At 37.7% G+C, this 27,723-nt stretch overlaps 1 protein-coding gene across 29 annotated transcripts in view; it reads left to right on the forward strand.

The window, feature by feature from the left end:
- Window positions 1–1,273: 1,273 nt before the first annotated feature.
- Window positions 1,274–27,723, forward strand: part of mbnl1 (muscleblind-like splicing regulator 1) — a 72,637-nt gene continuing 46,187 nt past the window's right edge. For 3 of the 29 annotated variants that reach the window (XM_079818999.1, XM_079818975.1, XM_079818987.1), the window contains exons 1-2: window positions 16,288–16,486; window positions 24,222–24,846. In XM_079818999.1, coding sequence (XP_079675125.1) covers window positions 24,673–24,846 — 174 coding nt within the window. In that variant the 5' untranslated portion in view covers window positions 16,288–16,486; window positions 24,222–24,672. Of the gene's footprint in view, window positions 1,512–16,247; window positions 16,487–17,028; window positions 17,359–24,221; window positions 24,847–27,723 lie in introns of those variants that run through there. The other 26 variants (XM_079819002.1, XM_079818978.1, XM_079818986.1 and 23 more) reach the window with 18 other exon arrangements.

Below are 27,723 nucleotides of genomic sequence, written 5' to 3' on the forward strand. Positions count from 1 at the left end.
GTTTTAGTTAATAATAACAACGCTGCACTGAAGAAATAAAATTCATGGCTATGACAGAAATCCATTGATTATCATAACCGTTACCATTGGATTACCATGTCCCAGTTCAAAATGAAGATAAGCAGCCCTCCTCAATCTATGGCAAACTCGCATTTAGGTCTGGCATGAAACACCCCTTAACCCATCAAATGTATGTAGTTAAAACCAATTCCTGCCCTACAATAATTTTTTCCTTATTGAATAATCTGCTTCACTTAGAATGTGTCAGATTATGGAAGAAAACTGGGTTGGGAATGCTGTTTCATGCTGACCTGAAAGTGTGTGTTTTTTTTTCCTATGACACCATAAGAACTCAACAACAAGGTTGTTCAATGGCATTAGGATGCCGGTTTTATTTGTATGAATATTCTAGCCTTGAATCTGTTTCTCTCTCTCTTTCTCACTGTCATTAGTGTAAATAACACCCGAGGGGTTGCATTAGTGAGACATGTGAGTGTTTTTGGAGCAGGTGAGTGAGTTTAGAAGAGGAACTCTACCATCGGCTCAGTCATGTGGAACGTCTGTGATAACACACCTGGCATGAGTGAACTGCAGACCTCAAGTAACCTCACACACACACACACACAATGCATGCATGCACACTAATTCACATGCAAACACAAGTACATGCTCACACATACACATTGTTTTACATACTAAAGCAATGTAAGCATTTTTTTCTTTTGCATTTTAAAAGAAAATCAAACCGAGTGACGTTTATTTTAAAGTTCGTTACAGTAGGTTTCAAATCGTTTGTTCCACTTCGTTTAATGTTTTGTAATCAGATGCAATGAAACTTTTAAGTGTGACTCACGGTCAAATAGTTTTTCGTGGCTTCTGGATACAGCGAACACAAGCCTCTTCCTGTGCAAGGCATACTACTTTGCTATCTTTAGCAGTGTATGAGAGTTGTTTCCTCTTTTTTGAAGCTTTGACTTTTAGGGTGAGTCTATCAGTATGAGATTCTGATCAGAACCAGGATTATAGTCGTGTTTTCTCTTCGCTCAGGGAAAGTGTTTTATGTGTGTGAAATGAGTGGGGATTTGATGGCAAACTTCTCAGTTCTCTGAGGAGGGCAGTGGTGTTTTCTGGGTGAAAATGACACAGCTCTCTCTCTCTCTCTCTCTCTCTCTCTCTCTCTCTGCGGCTGGTACACCCAGATGCAAATAAGATAAAAGCAGGTTTCCATGGCGATAGAGAGACCGATCACTGAAAACACACACACAGTTGCTTCAGTCTGTGCTTTATCATGTGATCACACATTGAAGCCATAAACACGCACACACACACTTAAACATCTTAATGCTGTGTTTTGCATGCATGCTACTCTGCTTGGTCGTGCTCTGTGACACACCGGGGCATACGTTAGGATCTGGCCCAGAATGCATTGCGGTAAGCCACATTGGCTGGTGACCCATGTGTGAGTTCCTGTCTCGCTCTCAGTGGAGATACAGCTCTCGCACCACACACGGGTAAGAACTAACCAAATGCAAATAAGATCAAATATACACGTTTACTGGATACGTTTTGTTTGCATCTATTGCTCTAAAATTGTTTATGACTGAGAGGAAATATCTGGAAAAATGTGCTTGTTTCATAATTCATTTATATGTATATTATATAAATGTTTTAGAAATGCTAACAATTACACGCTGCGATGTAGATATTTGACCTATTTTTTTAATTGTGAGTCTGATTTACACTTTTTTGCAGTGTACCATGTGCACAAAATATTATTTAGCTTACTTTGTTGGAATTTTAAATGTTGTTTCAGCAATTTGTTGATATGTGTACAGTATGGATATACTGTAAAATATTTTTTTAATTTATAAAAAAAAAAACAGGTTGCTGTGTTTGTCAGATTTTGACCGTAAAGTAATTTTTAGGGATTTTGGTCACTTAATATGTTACAGGTCAAACATAACCATCAAAATATTATAATAAGTACTAAACATTTAGTAATTAGTGCATTACACTATGATGCACTTTGTAGAATTATTCTTATTTTTAAATATATTAATACAGTATTTTTCACTGTGCATGGTGAGGTTACTTAGTATACACTTTGAAATGTACTTTTGCTGTTAAAATTACTATCACGTTTATAGTGTGTATTCTAACATGCATTGACCACTTCCTCTTGTGTCTCTTTGTCTTGTGAAAGTGCGGGTTCTGGTATGCAAACTATTTACATGGCCTTTTACGTGGCGTGTCTTTGGCAATTTGTACATTTCCATTTTATGAAGTTGTTGGACTTTGTTGAAGAGTCGTAATAGCTACCAATGTACTTTGATAAGTTTCTCCACAACTTATTTGATTATATTTAAAGTTAGTTTGAAAAATAAGGGATGTGCATCTGCTGCCAAACGCCATTGGCTGTGTAAAACACAAATTTGCCTCTGAATGTATGAGAACTTCAAAAGACAGTTTCCTTCTGAACATCTTGCTTTATAAGTGCATTCAGCTGGGGTTTTTTTTTTTCCTTTAGGACACTCTTCAGAGGTGTTTATGTAAGGTGTGACGTGAGATGGAGCTTTTTGTTTAGTGCGATACATCTGTAGCTGCTGATAATAATTGGCGGGAGGAGATGAACAGCCGTTCTGTTTAGTCATTGCTGTTGTCATTTTTTCCTGTTCCTCTCAGTCTCAACACATCTCTCAAAGTAAATGAAATGTTTCTTTCTCAACACACTTTGGGACAAACAGCGTTAGGCTTTGTTAGGTTTTGTAAGACTGTTCCAAAAGAGGACGTTTGCAAACTGAGAACTTCTCACTCACAGTTACTCATAAACTTCCTGTTTTCTCGCTGCTTTAACTGTTTGAGCGAGTGAAACTAGTTGAATTTCCTAATTTAGCAACTGTGAAGTTTCTTTGTAAGTACAGAGTCTCTGGACTAACTTTTAATTTCAAATAGTTGTAGTCATGAGTTATAATATATTTAATACATTAATTGTAACTTAATGAAGGCATGACACTTTATATATTTATTTCTTTATATATGACATTTACATATATTTATATCTATTTTTATATAAACTTATTATATAGTTTTTTATAAAGTTTTAATGTTGTAGCACTGCATGAGTTTAAAGAATGATATATTTAATAAATGAAATGTAACTTGAAGGCATGCCATTTAAATTGTTGAAGAACCTTATTGCCTCAGCTAGGGCTAGGCGATATGGCCAAAAGTATTATCACAAAAACATTTTTATATCATACGATATAAATATTTATTACAATATATTAATTTACCATTAAAGGAGAAGGAAATGCTTTCCACATATTTGTTAGACATTGAAAAAACTAGTTTGTTCACAATTAAACTCCACAAAGTAGCTACCTTTTAATTCATGAAATCCTTTTTATGTTTCCATAAATTCTGTGTTTTATGATTTAATACAAATTTATATAAACTTTAATAATTTTAAGGCGCAGTATGTAAGATTTTTGGAGGAAAATATCTAAAAACCACTACAACAATGTTATATAATTACATTATCCCAATGTTTCCAAGAATGTTTAAATCCAGAGAAATAAGCAGTTTTAACCAGGACACGGACCGTGTCCATGCGTCTATCAATGACATCATATCGGCATTACCCTCGATTTTGGGTTTTATTTTGTAGAAACCATGGGAACACCAGAGACGCTTGAATATATTGTGTTTTATTAGACAGGTGAGCAACTGTTTGGTAGGGCTGTGCGATATTGAAGAAAAATGTGATATGCGATATCCTTGTTAAATAATGCGATATTCGATATGCGATATGGTATTGTTTTAAGTGGGTAAAATCTATTTCTTTCCCAAATTGATATCCTTCACTTAAAGCATGACCGACTGTGTTTACATGATTACTCATCAAGACAGCCATTTTGACATAACTTTGTGTGCATTTGACAGTTCGAGTGTGTAACAAGACACGAAAAAAAGAACGGCTTGTGCGCACGTTTCGGTGTGTGTGTCAGACAGCAGACAGCGCGAGACTGCAAGGAGTTGTTTTTCGCAAGTTATTGCGTTTAATAACTCTTTTTTTAACGTCAAGCAAGTCACATAAGTAACAGTCGTGTGCTCAGTCTATTCTCTGCTATATGCATCAACCTAAAACGTACACTTTTCACAATGTTGAAGTAGCCTATTACAATCATTCAGATATTGTGTGCCGTTGCGATATGCATATTGCGATATGTACATTTGCGATATTTCGATAATTTTGATATATTGCGCAGCCCTACTGTTTGGATACATTTATAGACAGAAATCGAATCATTGTTATATAGCTCAACATAGTTAGTTGTATTGTTCCAATCTCGTTTTCTTGATGTACCGTGAGCACCATGTTTTACAATGCCTAATATCGATTTAGCTTACTGCAGTGTGCAACAAGTGTCTCATAGTAGCCGCTGAGTGAACGAGTAGCATTATGACTTTCAACATACTCAAATATACAGTATCTAATATGATAAAACCACATATGAATGAGCGGAAGAAGCGGAGGCGGTTGTCTGCAGCATAATAAAAGCTCTGCGAAATCAAGGCGTCACAAAGCTACGCCTTTGTTTTGAATAAGCAAACTCTAGCAGCGAAAAATTACATATTGTGGCTTTAATCAAGATTTTATAATGTAATCAAATCAACTGTATACATTTAAAACATGCATGAAATATCTTGGTTGTATGATGTTCCTTAGAAATATTATTATTATTATTATTACTTTGAGACGTACAGTTTAGTATACAGTAGTGAAATATTCCTGTCATAATTTCTTGAAGTTAAACCGAACTTTTATTTTGACGGATCTTTCAGTTTTTTTTGTTTCAGTGTGTTTTTGACGAAAGTTTGTCTCAAATGAAATGGTGAAAAGCTTCTGAAGTGTCTCTCAAAGCAGCTCTGGAGATGAAGTTCATTTGTTGATGTCCTCATATATTGAAAACACTGTGAGCGTCACATGTGTGAGTGTGTGTATCAACGCAGATGCGCTGAAATCACATGCAATGACTGGCTGCTGTCGCATTTATTTCTGCTGTTTGATAGGCTGTTAGATTAATCCATATTGAGTAAAAAAAGTCTTCTAGAGGTTATCATTGTTATTGATGTAAATTGTATCATGATCTCATTATGATAGCGCTCAGCACTAGCCTCACCACAGATGGATACACTTTTACTATGTTTTTGCTACATAAATGAATGGCTTTATGTGTAGAGATTTGCTATTACTTTTCTGAAAGAAATCAGCTTGCGGATAGTTTAAAAATGTATAAATATAGTCTTCCCAGAATGCCTGTGTGATTCAGACAGCCATAAAAAAGCATCAGTGTTGCTACCAATGATTAGATAGGCCCCCTGAGATCAGTAAACCTGGAAAACACCTTAAGTTTCGCTGTCTTAGCATTTTCAGTTTGCCACAGCTTTAGATTATTTAGAGCTAAATAATGAACCGGCTGCTTGAGTAACAGTGTTTGCAAACCGATTATTGTATCATCAAAGGTAATTCTGCTAGAAAAGTGGTTCTAGCATTGTGATGTAGGGCACTGCTTTTAGTTTGGGTGCTGTAGTAACTCAAGGCCTGAATGCCTTCGATAAATCAGTAAAGTAGGCCAGCACAATGCTGCTTTTATCAAGGTCATGTGAAACACCTCCGGTGACTTTCAGCAATGCAGCTAGACGGCGATGCCCAAATCTGAACCCTGAGTCGCATTTACGTTATTCAGCTGTCTGTAAGCTTCATCTTTGCGTCTGGCGAAATGTGCTGAGAAACGGCATAATATTCCGAAAAGCTGGGATTTTACTGAATAATTTAAAAGATCATTTAGCTTCGAGTAGCTCTGCGCAGATAATGTAATAAAATATAAAAGATGTGAGGGACCGTGCAAGAGAAAGGGTGTGGTTTGCAGGGTTTAAATGAGGTTATTCGTTGGCGAGATGAGCTGAACAGAGGTGTCCAGACTTACTGAGTAACGAGAATATTCTCTAGCCCAGCAAGAGTTCACATCCACCAGCCAGCACAATTTACAGTATCCTGACACATACCAGTGCTGAGACGAGAGAAAGACAGAGAGAGAGAAACAGGCATCGCTATAAAACACTGAGGTTATTTGTGCACAGTAAATTTCTGCCTTGTTCAGTGTGTGTATCTGTACTTTGTTGGCACATATTCGGGAGCTACTGTAGAAAATGAGGCAAACGGAGGCGTGTTCTGCAATGTTCTGCCCCATGAAGGTTGATAAAGATGGTGCTGGCAGTTGTCTTTGTCACCTCATGATTTTCATTTCCTGTTCAAAAGGCGAACTTCCTGTCTCTGCACCATGTACAGGTGTGACTTTCATATTTTTGCATGATTCAAAATGGCCCGGTTTCCACACAAGCCCCATGAGTAACATCAAATGTTTTTTTTTTTACATCAAGAGGGACTTTTTCTCCACACCATCGTGCCTAATGTGGCGACCTGAGGAAAGCCAGACCCAGTGGATGTGGTGTAAATGCCCTGATTTACTCCTTGTAATAACAAAATAAACACAGAACAAAAATGACAGAGGCAAGAAAACAGCAGTTAAGAAAGCATCTGATTGTAGCAATGTGTTTGCACAAGCTCTGCAATTCGACACTCTAATCAAGTCACGTCATGTTTATTTATATAGCACTTGATACAATATATTGCTTTAACGCAAGCAGCTTTACAGTTTTAACATGAAAAAACACTGCCAGTGGCTGCGTTTCAGTCCAATTTTTTTTCACTAACTTCCCTCCATCTCATTCACTCAGATGTACTGTATGTCATTGGTTATGTTGCATAAGTGCCCACTACTTGCGAAACCCTTACAGTGGGTTTAAATGGAACAAAGTCCTTGATCATCAGTACTGCCGCCTACGTCTAGTGTGACCTCTCCGACGTGATTACGTAATCCGTGGCGTGTTGCAGAGCAGCGCAAGATGAGCAATTTAGGTTAAAAAGTATATACATGTTTGATTATTTTTGAAAATGACAGATTGTTTCGTTAGATTAGAACCTATTCCTCGTCTGGGATCGTGCAGAGCCCTTTGAAGCCATTCAAAGCCCTTTGAAACTGCATTGATTTGGACCTTTAACCCATTGGTTGTCATCAAAGTCCATTATGTGGAGAAAAATCCTGGAATGTTCTCCTCAAAAAACGTAATTTCTTTTCTACTGAAGAAAGAAAGACATGAACTTCTAGGATGAAATGGGGGTGAGTAAAATATCAGGAAATTTTCATTTTTAAGTGAACTAATCCTTTAAGGTAGCTATAAGTATTAAATGCGGTTAAATGTCAAAATATCGCCAATATCATGGTTGGTTGGTTGGTTAACTTCTGGGTTGGGAAATTCTGGGCACAGTGCAGTGTTGCTTCATAAAAAATATCACAAACAACATCACAAATCACACAAATTCTGCTTGGGCACAATGCAGAGTTGCTTCATAAAAAACATCACAAAAGACAACACAAATCACAGAAAAAAAGTGTATGGTGGGGTTAAATTAAACGCAACCTGCTGTGACGTCACAATCATGGTGCATGTGCACGCTGAATCTGCCTGAAGTGTATATATTGAGTAGACTTGCACCCTCGGTTAAAATCGAGGGTCTGTCCAGATAAACTTTCCTTGTCCACTTGACGAAGTTGAACGCACTTCAAAATGGTGGTAGGGATTCCCCCAAGGGGAAGTGGTTAGGGAATTTTGCAAGTGTATATCAAGGCGGTGTTAAAGGGACAGTTCACCCAAAAATGAAAATTACCCAATGATTTACTCAGCCTCAAGCCATCCTAGGTGTTTATAACATTCCTCTTTCAGACAAATACAACCGGAGTTATATTTAAAAAAATGTCCACGGCAGCCCAAAATTTGAAACCCAAAAAAGTGTATCCATCCATTATAAAAGTAATCCACACGGCTCTGGGAGGTTAATAAAGACCTTCTGAAGCGAATTGATGGGTTTTTGTTAGAAAAAGATCCATATTTAACACGTTATAAAGTAAAATATCTAGCTTCTGGCAGACCGCCTTCCGTATTCAACTTACGAAAATAGCGTAGCTGGCACGACGATGATGTCGGACCTAAGCCTTTTGAACAGTTGAGAGCCGTTACACTTTCTTCATAAGTTGAATACGGAAGGCGGTCCGATTCGAAATGCAAAAACAGTACATTCCTGTTTTAAGTTTGTGCCAGGCAGCCTTATCAGTGGCGCACAAGATGCGTGACGATGATGTAAGAGTCATTGTTGCGTTTTAATGTTTGTGTTAGCCTATCCATTTCAACCCACTAAATGTGGCGCTGTTGTGTTGTTCATTCAAAACATTGCAGAAAATAGAGAAGCTCAATGCAGACAAGGCAAGGCAAGGCAAGTTTATTTGTATAGCACATTTCATACACAGTGGCAATTCAAAGTGCTTTACACAGAAATGAAGTTAAAATGGTCATAAGTGAATCAAATAAAAATATATATAGTATAACAGTTATAATAGGAATTCAAATAAAATAAAAAATAAGGATGAAATCCCCTATCTGGGGTGGAAGAAAACTTGGTTAAAGGGTAACTAAACCCTAAACCAACTTTTTTTAGTTAATGATCTGTAATACTGGAGCTTTATTAATGCTGTTCATTGATTCGAGTAAATGTTTTAACATTTGAGTATAAAGTGTTTTAATTCTATAAAATATGGTGTAAAACCGCCAAAGTGCTGCCCTCTTAAGGTTGAACGGTGGCTACTGCAGTTGAATTTTCCTATTGGACGTTGTGGTACATCGTGACGTAGGATGGCACTTCCAACGGCTCACTATCCGCGCCCCTGGCACGAGCTCACCACGCCCTCAGATATGTTTTCCCCAATCACATGATGAGAACGGCTTCACTTCAGTATTAACTGTCATATTACATGAAGTAGAAACATTATGAATGAAATTGACTTGACACTTGCTTTAACATTGTAATGAAAAAAATACGGTTAAATAATGCAGTTGTCAGTACACGTCAGGCTTTTCTTGCGATATTATTGCCGCCCGTCATGTGTACAGATAATTTTCATACATGAGACGCGCTTTCAAACCCTGACACGCAAGTGGTTGCCGCGGACGCAGATAGATTAGGTCAGTTCTCTTGCGCGGCTGCTTCACTAGCATCGTCGGCATCGGGAGTTAACGCAGTTTGAGCCAGCGGCTCGCATTGATAAGGCTCCGGGTTTGTGTCTACAGACAATCCACCCTCCTCCACTTCAGGTGAAGGTAGGAGAATGACCGCTCTTTTGCAAAGCTGGCGTCACTCCAGTCAATCTCCATCTTTGCGACTCGCGAGTCTTACAGCTGTCAATCAATCCGTCACTGCGGGTCTCAGGTGCACGCCCTCCGCTCAGCTCCGCCCTCGGTTCGTCCCCTCTGTCTCCGCTGGGCTCTGCCCACTTTTCCAGCATTTTTCAAAATTTGCCAGTGGGTGGAGTTAAGCTCTGAGCAGGGGTTTAGTTACCCTTTAAGTTAAAACCATAATCAAGCCGTTCACAAAGAATGCACTTTCTGCACAACTTTTTTTATTGTTTTCTATGTAAACATGCGCTAGACGGACATATTTGACCGCTAAACTCGTGTCTCGCACAAGACGAGAGGCGCATGTTTAGAAAGCAATGTAAAATATATGAACTCTTTCCTCACCATAGACAGAACTTTCCATCCTTTATGAGACAATACTTCCCCGCCATTAACGGCTTTCCGTGTTTTCACTGTTATGCGGTATGGGGCGCTATGACACATCTCCTAAAATAGTACAGAATCTCCTGATTAAAAGACATGTGAAGAAGAAGCAGAAACAAGCGATATCATATGTAATCATATGCATATGTAATATAACGTGATCATCAATAGCATGAAAAGTTCAAAATGATCAAATGCTGGCAGTGGCTGGCAACTTCTTTTTTTTAAACATTGACGGGGAAAGAGTTAAATAGAAAAAGTTACTTTAAATGTACAAATATTTCACAATATTTCTGTTTTACTGTATTTTGATTAAATTAATGCAGCCTTGGTGAGCATAAGAGACTTAAAATCTTACCACCCCTAAACTTTTGAACGTTGGTGTAGGTCAGACAATCTCTTCTTGTCTTGTTTTTTGCCAGAATGTACTGCGTTGAGTATCAGACTTTATGTCAATAGTTAGACATCTGACTAGGTGAGTCTACTTTACACTTTACACCAACATACACTCTTTCAGTAAACTATAAACTACACTAAATTACTGTGTAAACGGCCACACCTAATCACTTTCACTCCTTTCTTTTCTCTGTTTACTCAGACATGTTTAAGCTGTAAATGGTGACGCATTAATGAGAAACCTGTGAGAGATGGGATAAGGGGTTGAGAAAGAGATAGAGTGAGAGAGGAGCACATCGAAAATTCCTTCTGAATGCTTGTTTGACGATCATGTGTGCGTCTAGATGTCTGTTTGGTGAGTCAGTGTATTTGGCTCAACTGAATGTTCGGATTTCATGAAGCCAGACCAACATAAATCAGGTCACCCCAGTCAGCTCGTTTTTTTTACTCGCTTTTCTATCCATTAATATACATTGTTAAAAACATGTGCACATACAGATAAAACACAAACACACGATCCACATAAATATGGATTAATTGTGCACATTACTAGCATCGCTACTTTTAGCTAGTCGTTTTTCAACACTGGTGCTCACCCATACACAGTCATTTAGAGAGATGCAAAACTTGAGAGTGTTAGGCCATTTTAACAGTCTGCTAATAGAGTTCCATTTGTCATACAAATTGAGAGCGAGCGAGAGTCATTTCAGTGGAAAGTATGACCATAGTCTCTTACTGTTGACTATTATTGCCACTATCGTCACTCTTAATACTTAAACAACCTTTTCGAAGTATGAGGACACGAATGTATGAGTGGAAAGGAAGAAGACAGGAATTACTGGATAAGACATATTTTCCCTATGTGTAATATCTGAATGAATCGGTCAGTTGAGGGAAATGGGGAAAGAGGTAGGCAGAGTGAAAAGAGAGTTTATGTGTGTGTCTGGTTGTTAAAATAAACCAGAGTTGGATTGTTCCCTTGGTCTTGGCATCAGCGGCATAAATTATCATATATTTATCGCTGATGCCAGCTAAAGGGTACCTAAACAGGCTAACCATTTTTGATATCGGGCCTAATGTAATTCACATGACTGTTTTAAATGAATAGGAAAGTAGTAACATTGCTGTGGTTGGTAAGTGTAAATGACCAAAATTGCATTTATTAGGTGAACCACCCCATGTCTAGACATGTGGAAATCGACTTTACAATTATACTTTTTACAAGAATTTACAAAAGTTATTTCCATTTATAATATTCAAGTAAGGATATGTTTTTTTATTTTTTATTATTACTATTATTTACACATAAGAAACTAGCACAAAGCTGAAACAACGGGTTATTTATGGTATAAATGTGCATGACAAATGTTACAGAATCCACATTTTCAATTCAACCACTGCAGGTTCACCTCTGACTTTAATTTACATGTCTAAAATTGAATTTAAACTGGTGCAGCAGTCTTTCATTTAGTCAAGTTTCATTAAGTTAAAGGGGACCTATTATGCTAGCCTGGTCCTACCAGACTCTCGTACATTTCATTTGTACAGAGAGTCTGGCCACTCTCCGCTGACAAGCGCTTACTTCCTTGAAGGTGGGTACTCTGTTGAAGTTTGACACTCTGGAGCTGCCATAACCAATCGCTAACGTTTGGTCGTGACGTATGTCATCTCAAACTAGCGCACGACATCAACATCATCGTTCTCAGCTACTCCCTCTGTTCGCTGATTGGACCAGTTAAAATTTGATTGGAGAAAACCAGAGAATATACCGCAATCCGAGACGGAGTACTGAAGGAAAGTGAAAATTGAGCGGAAGTACGTAGGTGGGCGAAGCCAGGCTACTATTATGCCCCTTTTTACAAGATGTATTATAAGTCTCAGGTAGGGCTGTACGATTAATCGAAAAATAACTGAAAGATCCTCTAATCAAAGTATTTTTCCCATGTCGGTTATTTCGGTTTCGGACTCCGCCCCGTCAGTCACATCAAGTGCAGTTTGCAGGAACACAGAGATGCAAGAACAGTTATCTGTGTTTATAGATGCCCAGATTCACTATAGTAACTGCATGTTTTACACAGTTTATAGTATAAAGGTCAGTTAATCGCCATTCTTATAGCCTATACGCGCTGCCACCGACACACACACACACAGGGCGCGCGCAAACCACGAAGCCAGATCGCTTTCACTTTCGTGCTCATAAAGTTTGTCAAGTAAATGTGTTTAAAGGCTTGCCAGTTTCAACATTTAAAGCGATTGTGCACTATTCAAAAACAAAAATACATATCCGTTCAGTGCTCAGCTTCTTTCTGTGACACAGAGAGCCGAGCCGTGTAGCGTCGCGTCTCTGACAACGCGCGCGCGCCCTGAAGGCAGACCTCTTTCACCTGCGTCCTCACAAAGCTTTGTCATTTGTATGTGTTTTAAGCCCTGCCAGTTTGAACATTAAAGCGAGTTTAGACCATCAGATGTGTATTATGTTGAACTAATGCCTGATATATTGTGACAAACGAACACTCAGACAGAAGCTCGCACATCACGTGAAGATTGCGCGCAGAAACGCAGTGTCAACGCTGTCCTGTGACTAAAGTAAAGTCACTAAAGTAGCTTAGAAACTCAACCATTATAGCATATATTTTAATACCTTTGAAGTAAGTACAAACCACAGCTTCATAATGAATAGAGACGGTATGAGTAATTCACACACACAATCACTCTCTCATTAATGCATTCAAATAAATGTAATGTAGGCCTACTGTGTCAATTTATCTGTATCTGATGTACAACAAACATAAATCAGCCCTATAGACAATAACTGCTGAAAGTGAACCGTTTCCTTCAAGTGTTTTAAAATCACAAAGAAATGCACTTTTTCATTAGAAAACAAAAATTCCACCTTTTAATAGTTGAAAATATTTACAGTACAAACCTTATCAGGAACTTACTCAAAAACCTTACGAGGGCAAAAAATGAAGAAAAAAAAGCAAAATAATTGTTCATTAATCGTAATCGAGGTAAAATGTTCAATTAATCGAGGTTTTTATTTTCGGTCAAATCGTTACAGCCCTAGTCTCAGGTGTTCCAGAATGTGTCTGTGAAGTTTTTGCTCAAATTACCACATATAATTTAGTATACCGTGTTGTAAATGCCCATTTTTGAGTGGAAGAAAAAAAAACTGCTGTTTTGTGCATGTATCTTTAAATGCAAATGAGCTGCTGCTCCCCACCCCGCTTTCCAGAAGAGGGCGGAGCCTGTATAGCTTCTTGTGCCTCTGATACTCTGCAAAAAACTAAAATATCTGTTTGGTTTGGATTATCATCTCTATTGCGGTCACGCTTTCATGACATTGCAGTTCTTCATCATCATGAAAGATTATTATCTGCATGTTTTTTAAAGCCTTATCAGTCTAAACTTCTGATATATGGTTTTCTGAGAGCACACATCCAAAGCATGCGCACAAAAGCTGGATGTCAGACGGCGCGTCCCATGAGTATTGAACTAAGTTATCTTTTTACTACTTATTGTACTTAAACTGTTAAAGGAACACTCCACTTTTTTAAAAAAATAGGCTCCTTTTCCAACTCCCCTAGAGTTAAACAGTTGAGTTTTACTGTTTTGAATCCACTCAGCCAATCTCCAGGTCTTGCGGTTGCACTTTTAGCATAGATCATTGAATCTGATTAGACCGTTAGCATCCCGTCTGAGTTTCTTTCACAGCTATCACAGATTAACAATTACCAACTTTTTTCATATAAACCCGCTCTTAAATGTACATGCATTTTGGCAGAAATGCCACTTAAAAACAAAACAAACTGTGGTCGGTCAATCCAAATTTGGCTTGAATGAGCTGCAAAATGCACCAGACTTGTCGACAGTCCATAATAAGTTTAAAGGGGTACTCCACCGCTGGCAAAATTGGCTTTCAATAAAACTTGGCTGCCAATATAGTAGAAAGGTGGGAAAAAAAAGTTTTTTTGACATGCACTGCCAACATCTGCTATGGATATACTTATCAGATACATATACCGCCTTACTTTAGTAGGAAATACCTCTTAGCAAACTTTATTCATAAAATTGTCGATTTGTATTGTTCCCAGGTGCAAGAATTCATAGACCGGGCATAAACATTTAGCGGGAGTGAGTATATTTTGGTTTCCAGTGAAGGATCCAGTTGTAAGCAGTGGCTAAAGGCTGCAAAAAAATATGGAGAGAATGTGGCAATTAAAAATCTGAAAATGCCATTTTCACAAAAGCACTGGAGCTGTCAAAAGGACTTTTGCTGACAAATAAACGTGAATTTATCAGTCCAGGTAACACAGCGAATGAATAAAATTGTTCATTTACTATCGACATTGTAGCAAGCAATAATCTGCAAGGTTACACTTTAAAGGAACACGCCACTATTTTTGAAAATAGGCTCATTTTCCAACTCCCCTTGAGTTAGACAGTTGAGTTTTACCGTTTTTGAATCCATTCAGCCGATCTCCGGGTTTGACGGTGGCACTTCTAGCATAGCTTAGCATAGATCATTGAACCTGATTAGACCGTTAGCATCTCGCTCAAAAATGACCAAAGACTTTAGATATTTTTCCTATTTAAAACTTGACTCTTCTGTAGTTACATTGTGTTCTAAGAACGACAGAAAATGAAAAGTTGCGATTTTCTAGGCTGATATGGCTAGGAACTATACTCTCATTCCTGCGTAATAATCAAGGAACTTTGCTGCCGTACCATGGGTGCAGCGGCGCAATGATATTACGCAGCGCCTGAAAGTAGACTTACTTCCGTCTACATGACAACCTGCTTGCTCAGAGAGCGTGCTGGGGACTATTTTCAGGCGCTGCGTAATATCATTGCAACTTTTCATTTTCCATCGGTCTTAGTAACTACAGAAGAGTTACATTTTTAAATAGGAAAAATATCGAAACTCTTTGGTAATTTTTTTGAGTGAAATGCTAACGGTCTAATCAGATTCAATGATCTATGCTAAGCTATGCTAAAAGTGCTACCGCCAAACCCGGAGATTGGCTGAATGGATTTGAAAACGGTAAAACTCAACTGTTTAACTCTAGGGGAGTTGGAAAATTAGCATATTTATATGCTATAATAGTATATAAATAATACTAAAGTATCAATGGTGTATAGCTCTTTTTAGCAGTTTCCTGCCATGCACATGCCATTGACATTTTCGTCCCTCAAGCTGCAAACCTAAAACATCCCAAGACGCACTTGAGCTTTTCACACATCCTTGAACCGTCTGCGTGAGGAATCTCTAAACAATTCTCATGAAAACAAAATTCCCTGTGATTAGTGCGTGTGAATATCAGCAAGGTTTCCTTTTTCTATTGACTTTTGCACACAAAAAAAAAAACGGATCGTCTTTTATTATTATGATTATTCCATTGTGAGCTGTGTGTCATTTTTCCAGTAGTCGGATGGAGTCATAACCGCAGTCGTTGCTGGGCGAGGCTCAAGTATGCAAATAATGCAATAAAGCATTTTTTTTTTCTCCAGAAGATAATGAATTAATGCCCCAGTTTCAACGCTTTATGGCCCTCCAGGAAAATATTGTTTAGTTTAAAGGGACTCTAAATTCCCGGCCATGTGGGAGTTTGTTAGTATTAACAGCAGTGAAATAAATTAAGGCAACCCAGTTCTCCTCTGTCATTTAATAAATAGCTTATGGTGTGAATATATCATGCTTTTCAAAGGGGATTATAGGGGAAACGCATCATGCAGAGCCACTCCGAGGATATGTTTCTCTCCTGAAATGGCCGTAACCCATATTCAGAGTGGAATTAAGACCAAATCCTGCCTTTCCTATCAGCAGATAACTTTGCCGCACAATGCACCAGGTGTGCAGCTGTGTGTGTGTATGCGTGTCCCACTGCAGTCTGGTGTCGAACGCAGACGGATTCCTGGGAAAGCACGATGTAATCTCACAAGCACACTCGTTTTCTTTTCTTTACCTCCCTTTCCTTCCTTTTGTCCCTTCCCCTTCTCATTTTCTTCTCTCTACGGTGAGGAACTCAAAGCATTAGCAGCAGCAGCAGCACTTCCTGGTTATGTGGGTGGGCGGTTCCTGCGAGCGTGATTGGCGCTCGAGTTCAGTGCTCTGCGCAGTGCTGCTGTTTCTCGCAGGCTCTCGGCTCTCTCTCTCACACACACACACACACAGTGGCGCAACCAGCAGCCACACGCGCTCCGTCTCTCTCTATCTGCCTCTCTCTCTCTCTCTCTTTCTCCTCCTCTCTGAGAATGGTCCACCCGGTGCCTGAGGCTCTGCTGTCGCGGCCTGCCGCCCGTGTCTGATCTCTCACACACATACGCGCACTCAGTAGTAATCATGATGTGAGAGGTAAGAACTGCTTTTTTGCACTGTCTCGCTCTCAAGTTCCTGTCTGTCTTCTCTTTCGCAGTTCTAACAGCCGAGGCTTGAAGCATTGCACCACTTTTGCAGGCTTGCCGTGCGAGGATGGGGGGTTGTTCAGCGTGTGTGGGCTGTCTTTGACTTTATAGGGTGCTTTTGTGGTGAACTGCAGTTTGTTATGTCTCGGGGACTGCAAACCAATCTCAGCAGTGTTTTTCCTGGTTCTAAAAAGTTGCGGTCGCATCTGTGCGTGTGCGTTTGGCAGGAAACGTCCCTCTCGCAGGTACTCCCCCACCCCTCCGCGACCGGCTACTTGTTTAGACAGTGGCAACCGTGCGATTGGTTAACTGTTGAGCCCAAGAGCACTTCTCCTTTTTTTTAAGCCCCCCTCTCGGGTCTCACTTCCCTTCTGTTTGTTTTATGCGCGTACCAGCGTGTGCATGTTTTTTTTTTCTTCTTTTTTTTCTTTTTTTTTGCATACGCTCTCGGGCTCTGTCGTAAGAGCCCGAGAGCTTCTTTCCACTCCCCCCACATGTAAATTACGTGTGACATGTTTAACTGCTGTTTCCTAATATGGCTCGTGCTAGATTTGAGAGCGGTAGGACCCAGTCAGGCACCCTGGGACTGCACAGGGGCGTGTGTGTGAGAGCGTAACTGTCTGCGAGAGGGAAAAGAGAGGGGAGAGAGATGTTGACGCAGGTTTTCACTTCTGTCTGAGTGCGTCACTCTACCATGCAGTCATGTAAGTAAACGCTGAACACGCTCTCACTGCAGAGAGAAACATATGGATTCGAGCTCTCACAAGTCTGCTCGTCGGCTGCTCGCCGTGGTTTTCCTGCGCTAAAGGGAAACGTAAACATGTAAGAAAAGGTTGCTTAAGAACAGGTTTTGCTGACTTTTAGGGCACTTCATAGGCGGGTTATTGTTTCACCGCGCTGCAGACTGTTAAAAGTCGCTGAGAAGGTTGTGTGTGATTAAAGCAATTGTTTCAGTTGTTGGGAGATAGTGCTTTTTTGGAGGGGGAGGAAGAAAAATAAACAAATAATCTGCCCGGCGCCAAGTCTTCGGGTTTTGTCGACGGCACGCTGTTGTTGAGAAAGTGAAAGTGTCGAGAAAACAAGCACATGGAGACTTCATAGGGAAGCACACTTCACTTCGATTGTGTTCAGACTAGCTCTAAATCTTTTTTGGGCAGAATTTTGCATTAGCAGTGAATAATCATGGATTGTAATGTTGATGCAAAAAGATTCGGTAACACCTTATTTTAAGGTGACGTAGTTACACGTTACTACATGTAATTACTATAGTAATAACAATATATATTACGCATTATTACAAGTAACCATTCGGTTATCTCTATAGTAAGTACATGTAGTGAATTAATATTACTCTGCACTTATTTGAGTAAGTATAGCCAAAGATTCTTGTTAGTGGTTTAATCCCATATGCTAGCTATTATACGACTGTTGCGGCGATAAATGCGTTGCACCTGCGTTAGGTATCGTAGCACATCTGGTTGTTCGCGCCATCTCACGTCTCATCCTAGGTTTTTCTTGCTTTTTGTTTCAGTAACATTCTTGCCTTTCTGTTGTCTTCAGATGCTAGACTTTCGTTTGCCAAGTAATGTTTTGTGTTTTTGCATGCAAATGATGCCTGCTGTCTTTAATGGCACTAGTGAAATATGTCTGATGACGACTGCTTGTTGAATGTGCCAAGATGTTTATGCGCTTAACATCTAGAGGGCGTCGCAGAAAAAAAATCTAATTCTAACTCGTATCATTCTAAACGTTTATCATTTGAATAGTTCATAAATACTATGTGGAAAATCATTAACCTTTGCTTTGACCTTTTTTCGATTCTCTCAGCTTTGCAGAACGTTTGTGGGTTTATAAACCGTGCTTGTTTCTGAGTTACTGGGTAGAAGGGCTTTGTGCTGTGTAACCATGGTGATGATACTATTTTCAACCCTTTCCAACATGGCAATCATCACCTACACACATCTGAGTCAAACGATGTAATGCTGTGGTTTAGATAACCATCTCCGCTGCCCGCACACCTTTCTGATCAAGAGCTCTACCCAGATTCAGGCCAGTTCCTTCATGCATGGAAAAAATCCTGATATGGATTCCCATAAATATAATCAGTATTTTAGAGCGTTCACATCTAGCCTGATTCCAAATCAGAAGTATTTTGGTTCTGAATTGCAGAGCGACATCATAAAGATCCATTCTTTATCTCAGCTTGTGTTGATGGGTTCGGAAAAATGAGCTGTACTTTAAGGTTGTAGTTTTGTGGATTTTGTCTGAAATAAACGTACAGGTTTGATCTTTTATTTTTAAGGTTTGGTCATAAAAATAAAGGTGATGTGCATCACATTAGGTTCAACACTTAGGGCCCTATCATACACCCAGCGCAATGCGACGCCAGATGGGACGCAAGTGTTTTTTGCTAGTTTCAGCCCGACGCAGTAATTATTTTCACGTCCAGCGCCACGTTGTTTAAATAGAAAATGGACTCGTGCCCATCTGTTCGCCCATGGGTGTGCTGGTCTGAAAACAAGGTGTGTTCTGACACATTGTTGGCGCGCTGCTATTTTGAGGCAACTGAAAACGACTGCGCCATTGACCAGCTGAAACCTGGTCTATAGTGAATAGTGCAGTATTTTTTGTGTTATTTAAAGGGCGCGTTAATAATGTGTGCCTTTAGGCGGATGCACAACGCACGTATTGTCTGCTTATTACACACACAAACATTTTTAAATATTAAAAATAAAAGGATTCCTCTCTGGAGAAGCGTTCCGTCTTTCCGCTCGCAAGTTCCGCCATGTAAATAACAAATCCGCCATGGTGCAAGCGCAACTGGCTTTTAAAGGGAATGGGAGATGAGACTCTGATTGGTTTATTACACGTTATGCCCAAAACACACCCATGACTCATTAAGAGAATAGGTACAACCCTTTTGGACCATACGCCTGGTGCGCCGACCGTTTTTCATGTCATTAAACTAGCAAAAGTGGATTCGGACACGCCCCAAGTGAACCTGTGCTATGCGCTTTAGACCATGTGCTTAGCTCGTTAAAATAGGGCCCTATAACTTCATTTTATTAAAAAAATGTTGCCTGAATATTTGTTATTTTGGTATTTTTTGCTTGTATATGGTTCTTTAGAGATTTGTAGATGTTTTTGATGTTATAGGCATACAGTTCTTTAGATCAGCTGATTGGTTGTATGGGTTCTTCATGTTTATATATGGTTTTCTAAAGAACTAGAGCAAAATAACGTTTTTAGTATTGGTATTTTTTGCCATTTTTAGTTGTAAATGGTTCTTTAGAGATTTGAAGAAGTTCTTGATGCTACATTCAAGTTCTTTAGATTGGTTTCTGGGTTCTTCCAGTTCATATGTGACTTTCTTAAGAACTAGAGAATAAAAAGTTCTTTGTGGAACTTTTAGGTTCTATGACATCATACTGTAAAAATCCTTCTTGTTTCTGGTTTTAGTTCCTACAGTATATGGTTCTGTTTATAAAAGTGTTGGTGCAGGACATCATACTTTTAGAGCCTTAAACGGTAACAGTTTCCCATATTCTTAGGTATTAGCTATTATGTTTACAAATGTGACTTAATATCTCCAGTCTCAAACTAAACACTGCTGTTTCAGTATTAATATACTGCATATTTGAAGAGTCAAAGATCTATGCAGGAAGAGTTTGTTTTTTGTTTCCTTAACAGACTAAACTCAGACCTTTAATTATAATTCCTCCATTTAAAAGTCAGTCCTTTAATATTGCACTGCTGCCAAATAACAAACAGAACCACAGGAAATCAAATGTTCAATCAGGCGTTTTCACCAGCAGGAGCATATTAGACATCAGTACAGACGTAAATAAAGCCATAAGCCAAAGTGAAAAAGAATGAAACATTTAATATCTCATTGATGTAAATCATTGAAATAGTTCCCACTTCTTAAAAGAGAACATAACATCCAGTTCTCCTCCCAGTGGCAAAAATGTTTGACTTTTTAATGGGCTTTGATTGGCATACTTCCAGATCATTCTCTCTCTCTCTCCCTCCCTCCCTCGTTCTTATTTTCTCTCCTTGTTTGACCTTGCAGCAACTTCTAAGAATTCTGTTATTTCACCGCAAAGGATTGTGGGAGATATACGGTGACTTAATAGCCAAATCATTTAACCAAAAAAAGAGGGACCAAAGAAACGGCATCGTTATGATCAAGTGAAGACGAGGATTTGAATGTAGGATCCAAGTCTGAGCATGAATTTTCTTTAATCGTCACAGCGATTATTCCTCTTCTCAGTAAACATAGATAACGCAGGCATGAGCCTGTTTAATACGAGATCAAAATCATGCTGCAAGGCTCGTGGATTCACGTTATCCATCGCAATCACTTACTTTTCATTTCACAAAATCATTTAGCCTGTTTTGAGTATTCAGTGTTCCCAGGATCCAGTTTGCTTCCACACTGAAAGTCTTATCGGATTAAAATATGTCATTCCATAAACAGGGCTGTGTTTTGTGTGTGTGTGTGTGTTTTTATAATGTACTTGGCCAAGGAAGCATACCAGTGCTCTTACAAAAATGTACCATGGTAACCGTTTTTCTGCCAAAAACCCTAGTGAAAAATAAATATACCAAAATGTATTAAGTTCAGTATACTACAAATACATTTGCATATTTATGAACTTAATAAAAATACCCTGCAGTTGTGCTTTTGATATACTAATACTAAATAAAGTCTGCTAAATTGGAACGATTATCTGGAAACTGTGCAAGGTCTAATATCTTGTAATATATATTTTATAATATATACTAACATATATTTGATTGTTCTAAAATGGAGCTATTGCAAGTATACTTTAGGTAAATATCTTGCATTGAAAGACTGATATTATACAGAGATCATACTATCTGTACTAATAGTGATATTAAAAACACATTTTAGGCTTAATATTAAGAAATGTGCTCCATACTCCATAAAAAAGTTTAATTATAATATTTATATCAGTAAGTCTCAAGCGATATGTCAGTAAAAACATTAATGGATTTGTACTATACTTAGTATGAAATAAATGCAGATAAATATCACTAGTGGATTTTTTTATAATTGTTTATAATATATTATATTGTAGAATTATCAATATATTTAATTTATTTTTATATTTTTATGTATTTATTATAATATATTATAGAATTACAGAATTTCATTCAATTCATTGTATTATTTGTTTTACATGTATTTATAATATAGAATTATATATTTTTTTATTTGTGTTATTTAGGTTTTATTCATAATGTGTGATATAATTATAAATATTTATATTAAATTAAAAATATTTGTTTACCAATTGTTTTTTATTTATAATATATTATAGAATTATAAATATATGTATTCATTGGTCTTTATATATTTATAATATATTATAGAATTATGCAAATGTATTTATTTGTTTGCTTTTTACTACTGAAAAAATACTAATACTAATAAATAAACTAATATATTTTTGCATTTTCTAAAGACAGTGAGTGGTGCTTGCACATGCAGAGAGGTTTTTGGCACTTTGTTGTGGATGGTTGCTAAGGTATTCTGATTGGTTGCTAGGTGGTTACTTACTGGCCCAAGTTAAAAGAGGCCACTCTCAAGTCTCTGTTATTCTGCTCTCTACATATGACTCAGTGTGTAAGAAACTTTAGAGATTAAGTCATTTCTTTTCTTGTTGTTATGGAACTGGTTGCTAATACTAAGCTTACGTATAGTTTTATTAATAATAACTGGAATAAAAATTATGTCATTCAAGTTAAAATTATGGTACATCCTTGTAAAAGTGTCGTTTCTCGCCCTCACTCAGACTGAGCTGCTGATCTCAACTGGCATGTGGCCGGAACATTGCTACATCTCTGCCTATGATTGGTTCACTGCTAGTCTCGCAATACTTTAGAGAAACAGGAAATGACCTCGTCGTTCACTTTCCACCTTCTCAGCCTCTGTTAAATGATACGTCATGGCTCTTAGCTGTAGCTGTGATGTGCTGTTTGGTTCAGTTTTTCTCAACCTGGAATGAAACTTATGAAGGGTTGCTTTGTATATGTTCTGTGTGTGTGTGTTTGTATAAGACAGAGACCAGTGTGTGTATTTGTGTCAGTGGGGTGTGTGTTAGTCCAGGAATGTGTATTTGCTCTGACTGACGGTATTCTGCAGACTTCAGTGCATTTCTGGCATTTTTAGGGGTGTGAAGGATTTATGCAGCTGGTGAGATTCTAATAGAGAACGAGTGAGAAACACAGAGAGGTAGTGAGATAAAGTGGAAGATGGGCCGCGTCCCAATTCTACTCATGCTGTCTGTCCTAATTAGCACAATCCCATGCAGTGACTTTTCAGAATGTGGGTTTTATGTATGCATGCATGGAATACCTGGATAATCTACTACATCTGCCAAAAATATGCAGTATGCAATAATATAATGCACGCAACTTGACATTCCATGAATACTTGATCTATTTTTACATGAAACTGGATCAAAAAAACACGATCCGTTTATTTTCTGAGAGGATAACTAGACAGAGGAAATAAACGTCATGTGATGGCCTCATGGTGATGAGCTCATGTGATGATAATGTGGCATGCTATAGTATGCATAATGGATTCCATATCACGTGCTATTTTGAAAAATATTAAGTATTGTATTAGTTCAGTTAGGGGAACTTTTTGTGGCCCCTAAGATGATTAAAAAACTTTCTAGTTTTAAAGGGATAAATTATATTAGCCTTCATTTTTTATTTATTGTATATATATATATATATATATATATATATATATATATATATATATATATATATATATATATATATATATATATATATATATATATATATATATATATATATATATATATATATATATATATATATATATATATATATATCCTGTAAAAAAAAAAAAAAAGCCTTACATTTTTAAGTACAATCAACTTGGATGTTTAAGTCATTTCGACTTAAATTACATTACAAAATTAGTTGATTCTTGTAACATAAAAAAGTTGAAAATGTTTGACTTATTTTGATGAGTTAAAGAAATGTAAAAACATATTTTGTCATACAATTTTTTAAAAGCGTGTGTGTGTGTGTGTGTGTGTGTATATATATATTAGTGCTGTCAAGTCGATTAATCGCATCCAAAGTAAAATATATGTGTGTACTGTGTATTATTATTATGTATATATAAATACACACACATGTATATATTTAAGAAAAAAGAAAAATGTGGTATTTATATAGAAGACAAATTATTTTAATATATATATATATATTTAGTTTATACAGTATATACATGCAAATATTTCTTAAATATATACATATGTGTGTGTATTTATATATGTGCATAATAATTATACACAGTACACACTATATAAATATATATATAAAATTTGCCATTACCAGAATTTTTTACCTCCGTTCTAAATTCCTAAAAACAGTTATTTTTGCACCTTTTACTGAGAATTTAAAATGTTTTAGATATTTATTTGTAATGTATGTGTTCAATTTGTAAGTCTATTCGGTCTATAAGGTAGTCTATTCGGTTCATTTAAGTTTAGTGCACATCTTCGTCCACAGTGAAATAATCTAATCACAGACTCAAATGATGAAAATGTTTGCTAAAGAGCGCTTTGGGAACGCCTATAAAGCTGTTTTCCTCCTCTTTTTCTCTGTTGCAGGTGGGTACTAAGTATCGTGCCCTCTCTTGCGTCTGCCGCTGCTTGGAGCTGCTTGTAGTACCAGCCTCAGCTTTCCTGCCTGCTTGCTGCCCACATCAGTGAAAGGACTGCCCGCACAACCCCACAATCCCTGTGACCAGGAACGACCCCTACCTTTTTTGCTCTTACTCAAACAGACAGAGCTGCAGTGGGCACTATTGAATCAGCCAATCCGAGTCAAGGATTTTTGCTTTGGGATCCATTACTGCAGTTCAGTTTTTCCTAGCAGCAAATTTTTTGTTGTTGTTGTTCTTTTTTGCTTTGGCCTGGTGTGTATCCACTAGGAAATAGGAGCTTAATGATCTAAGAAAGAGAACATTTTTAAAAGGACAAACTGCTTTTGACAAACACAAGCACACCCAAAGCACTTTGGGATTTTAAGGAATCGAAGTTTGCTTGCCGCTAAAGCGAGATGGCGATGAATATGGCTCACATGCGGGACACAAAATGGCTGACGCTGGAGGTGTGTCGAGAGTTTCAGCGGGGAACGTGCTCACGCTCCGATGCCGAGTGCAAGTTTGCGCATCCTGCCAAGAGCTGCCAGGTGGAGAACGGGCGAGTCATTGCGTGCTTTGATTCACTCAAGGTAAGAAACGCCTCGGACTTCCAACTCTAGTGCGCACACTCAGAACGTTACTGTTGTTTACAGGTATTTACAGGCATTTTATAGATTTAAAAAAATCATTTAATTCTGGTTGAAATCTGTCAGTCTTTCTGCTCTTTCTTAACTGAGTATGCACACATTTGCTCACATAATTTTTCATATATATATATATATTAGGGCTGTCAAAAATTAATCGCGATTAATCGCATCCAAAATAAAAGTTTGTGTTTACATAATATATGTGTGTGTGTACTCTGTTAATTATTATTTATATATAAATACACACACAAGCATGTATATATTTAAGAAAAAAATATTATTTTTATATATAAAACATTTATATTTATATATATTATAGATTATATAAATGTATATACTGTATATACATGCAAATATTTCTTAAATATATACATGAATGTGTGTGTATTTATATCTAAATAATAATTAACAGAGTACACACACATATATAATGTAAACACAAACTTTTATTTTGGATGCGATTAATCGCGATTAGTCTTTTGACAGCCCTAATATATATATAAAAATTATGTGAGCAAATGTGTATATATATATATTAAAAATTATGTGAGCAAATGTGTGCATACTCAGTGAAAAAAAACATGTATGGGTTTTTTTTATCATTATTTGTATTTTTTTATTTTGATCTTTTAGATTTTTTTAAAAATCAGTTGAGAAAATAAAGAAAAGGAGAGGAAGGAGTAGAAAGCTAGACTAGAACTCTCATCACCCACATGAGTATGCCCACTTTTGGTCTCATGATTATATTTTTTTTTTCATAATTTTATTTAAAAAAATAATTTAATACTTATTATTACAGTTTACTTATTGTTACATTTTAATACGTCTTTTTTACCATGATAGAGAAAGGACAGGAAAGAAATGCAGGAAGAAAAGTTAGACTGGAAAATGTTGCAAACTAGACTAGAACTCTCACCACTAGTAGACTAGAACGGCTAGTTTAGCAGTTTTTGTTTTTAAAGATGCAAATATTCAAAGTTATTCATTCATTGATTATAGATTTTTACCAAGTTTTACTCGTTTATTCATGTTACAAGTCAAATAGCACTTTTATGAGCATGAAAATAAGCAAGATTAGTTTCCATATTATCTGGCTGCATAAATGGGCCAGTGTTTTAGCTTAGAATGACACGGCTGACGCTTCAGTCATAAATTCCTTCTTCTTACTTACTTTGGATGCTTACATGAGATTCCACACAGTATATAAAACTGCAAATCAGCTGCACTGTAAAGCACAGGGAATTTTATATAGGAATTTCTTTTACAGGTGTAGTAGTCTAGACGAGTGTTTCTCAACTGGTGGGTGCGACCGAAGACCGTTTTGAGTGGGTCTCGGAGTGTGTAGTCACAGAAACAACAAAAAATTATTTCTAAATGTTTTTGTTTTTTTTCTGATGCGAGACTTTTATTTTGAAAGACATATGAAAGCTGCAAAGACTTTGCTCTTCTGTCAGACAGAATGCCTTTTTTAAATCCACTGCGCTACATTTGCCAAGAGTGGTCGTCAAAAATGATGTCTGGAAGTCTAATTCCTTTTAAATGTTTCTTTAGGGTTTTATAATGGGGGTTTTCAATTTATGAGTAAAATAAAGCTTGACGATACTTTGACGTTTTGTTCTACAACGTACACCTCCCACACTCACACCCCAAACTGTCTTATTTAAAAAAAAATTCTCTGTGGGTGCGAGTCATTTTCGCTGTGGGTGTGTGTAATTTACACTGTAGCGCAACACGTCAAAGTATAGTTTAGTTATGGATACCACAGGATTTATTGTACACATAATTTTAAAAACCCCATTGAAAAATTGTGAAGGAACCAGCAGCGAATTAGACTTCCAGGTTCTGACGTCATACCTGCGCCACTCTATTGTTTTTCTATGAAAAAGCGCTAGACGGACGTGTTTGACTGTTGGAATTTATGCATCTTTTGCAGGGTCTTGTGCATAACACAGCGTTGTAAAAAAGTTCAATTCAGTTAATCTTTTAAAAAACTTGTTTCTGTCCCACTGACATGCATCTTGCGTTGTCCTGATTCAGTATCTGCTGTCAGATGAGATGATCAGGCTATATGTCAGTGTCGTTATTCAAACATTATTTTCGTAACTTGTTAGGGCCGGTTCACATAGCATCGTAGTTACGTTGTCTAGGGGTGCACCGAAATTTCGGCCGGCGAAAATGTTCGGCCGAAAATGGCATTATTGGTTTCGGGCCGAAATAAAAAAAAACAGCCAAAAACGTAAACCGAAAATGATTGTCACCCGCCCCTCCCATCCGTGCGCAAACGCTTAGGTTTCACTCACGGTCGAGCCGTTATCACGCGACGCGTCTGCCTATAGATCAAAGATTAAGCATGTCAGCGGTATGAGAACAAATAGAGACGTATCCAGGCTCCAGCTGAACTACCCATTGCCAGAAGCGACAATCCTTTACTACTGGCGCGCGAACGAAGGCCGCTTTCCATTGCTTGCGTGGATTGCATGCAGGACGTATTTATCTGCCCCAAGCAGTGTTGCCAAGTTCGCGGTTTTCCCGCGGGATGTTTTTCCATGTACACGGGTTGAAGCCACCCCAATTATGTGATATTTAGACCCAGGAATAAGCATTTTAGCAGGCCACCCTGCCAAAAAAACACATATTTTACCCCCAAAATGCCATTTTTCCCGGAGAACAGTGACAGTGAGACTATTCAGTGCAGCATCTCATGTTCTTAATGAGAACCATTCTGTGATTTTGTGTGCAGTTTTTCAGATAATTGTGGATCTTTTTTTGCACAACTGTTAAAAAACTATTTTATTTGATGGAACATAAAACTTGAAGAAT

Source organism: Gobio gobio (genome assembly GCF_949357685.1).
Source record: "Gobio gobio genome assembly, chromosome: 6".
NCBI lineage: Eukaryota > Metazoa > Chordata > Actinopteri > Cypriniformes > Gobionidae > Gobio > Gobio gobio.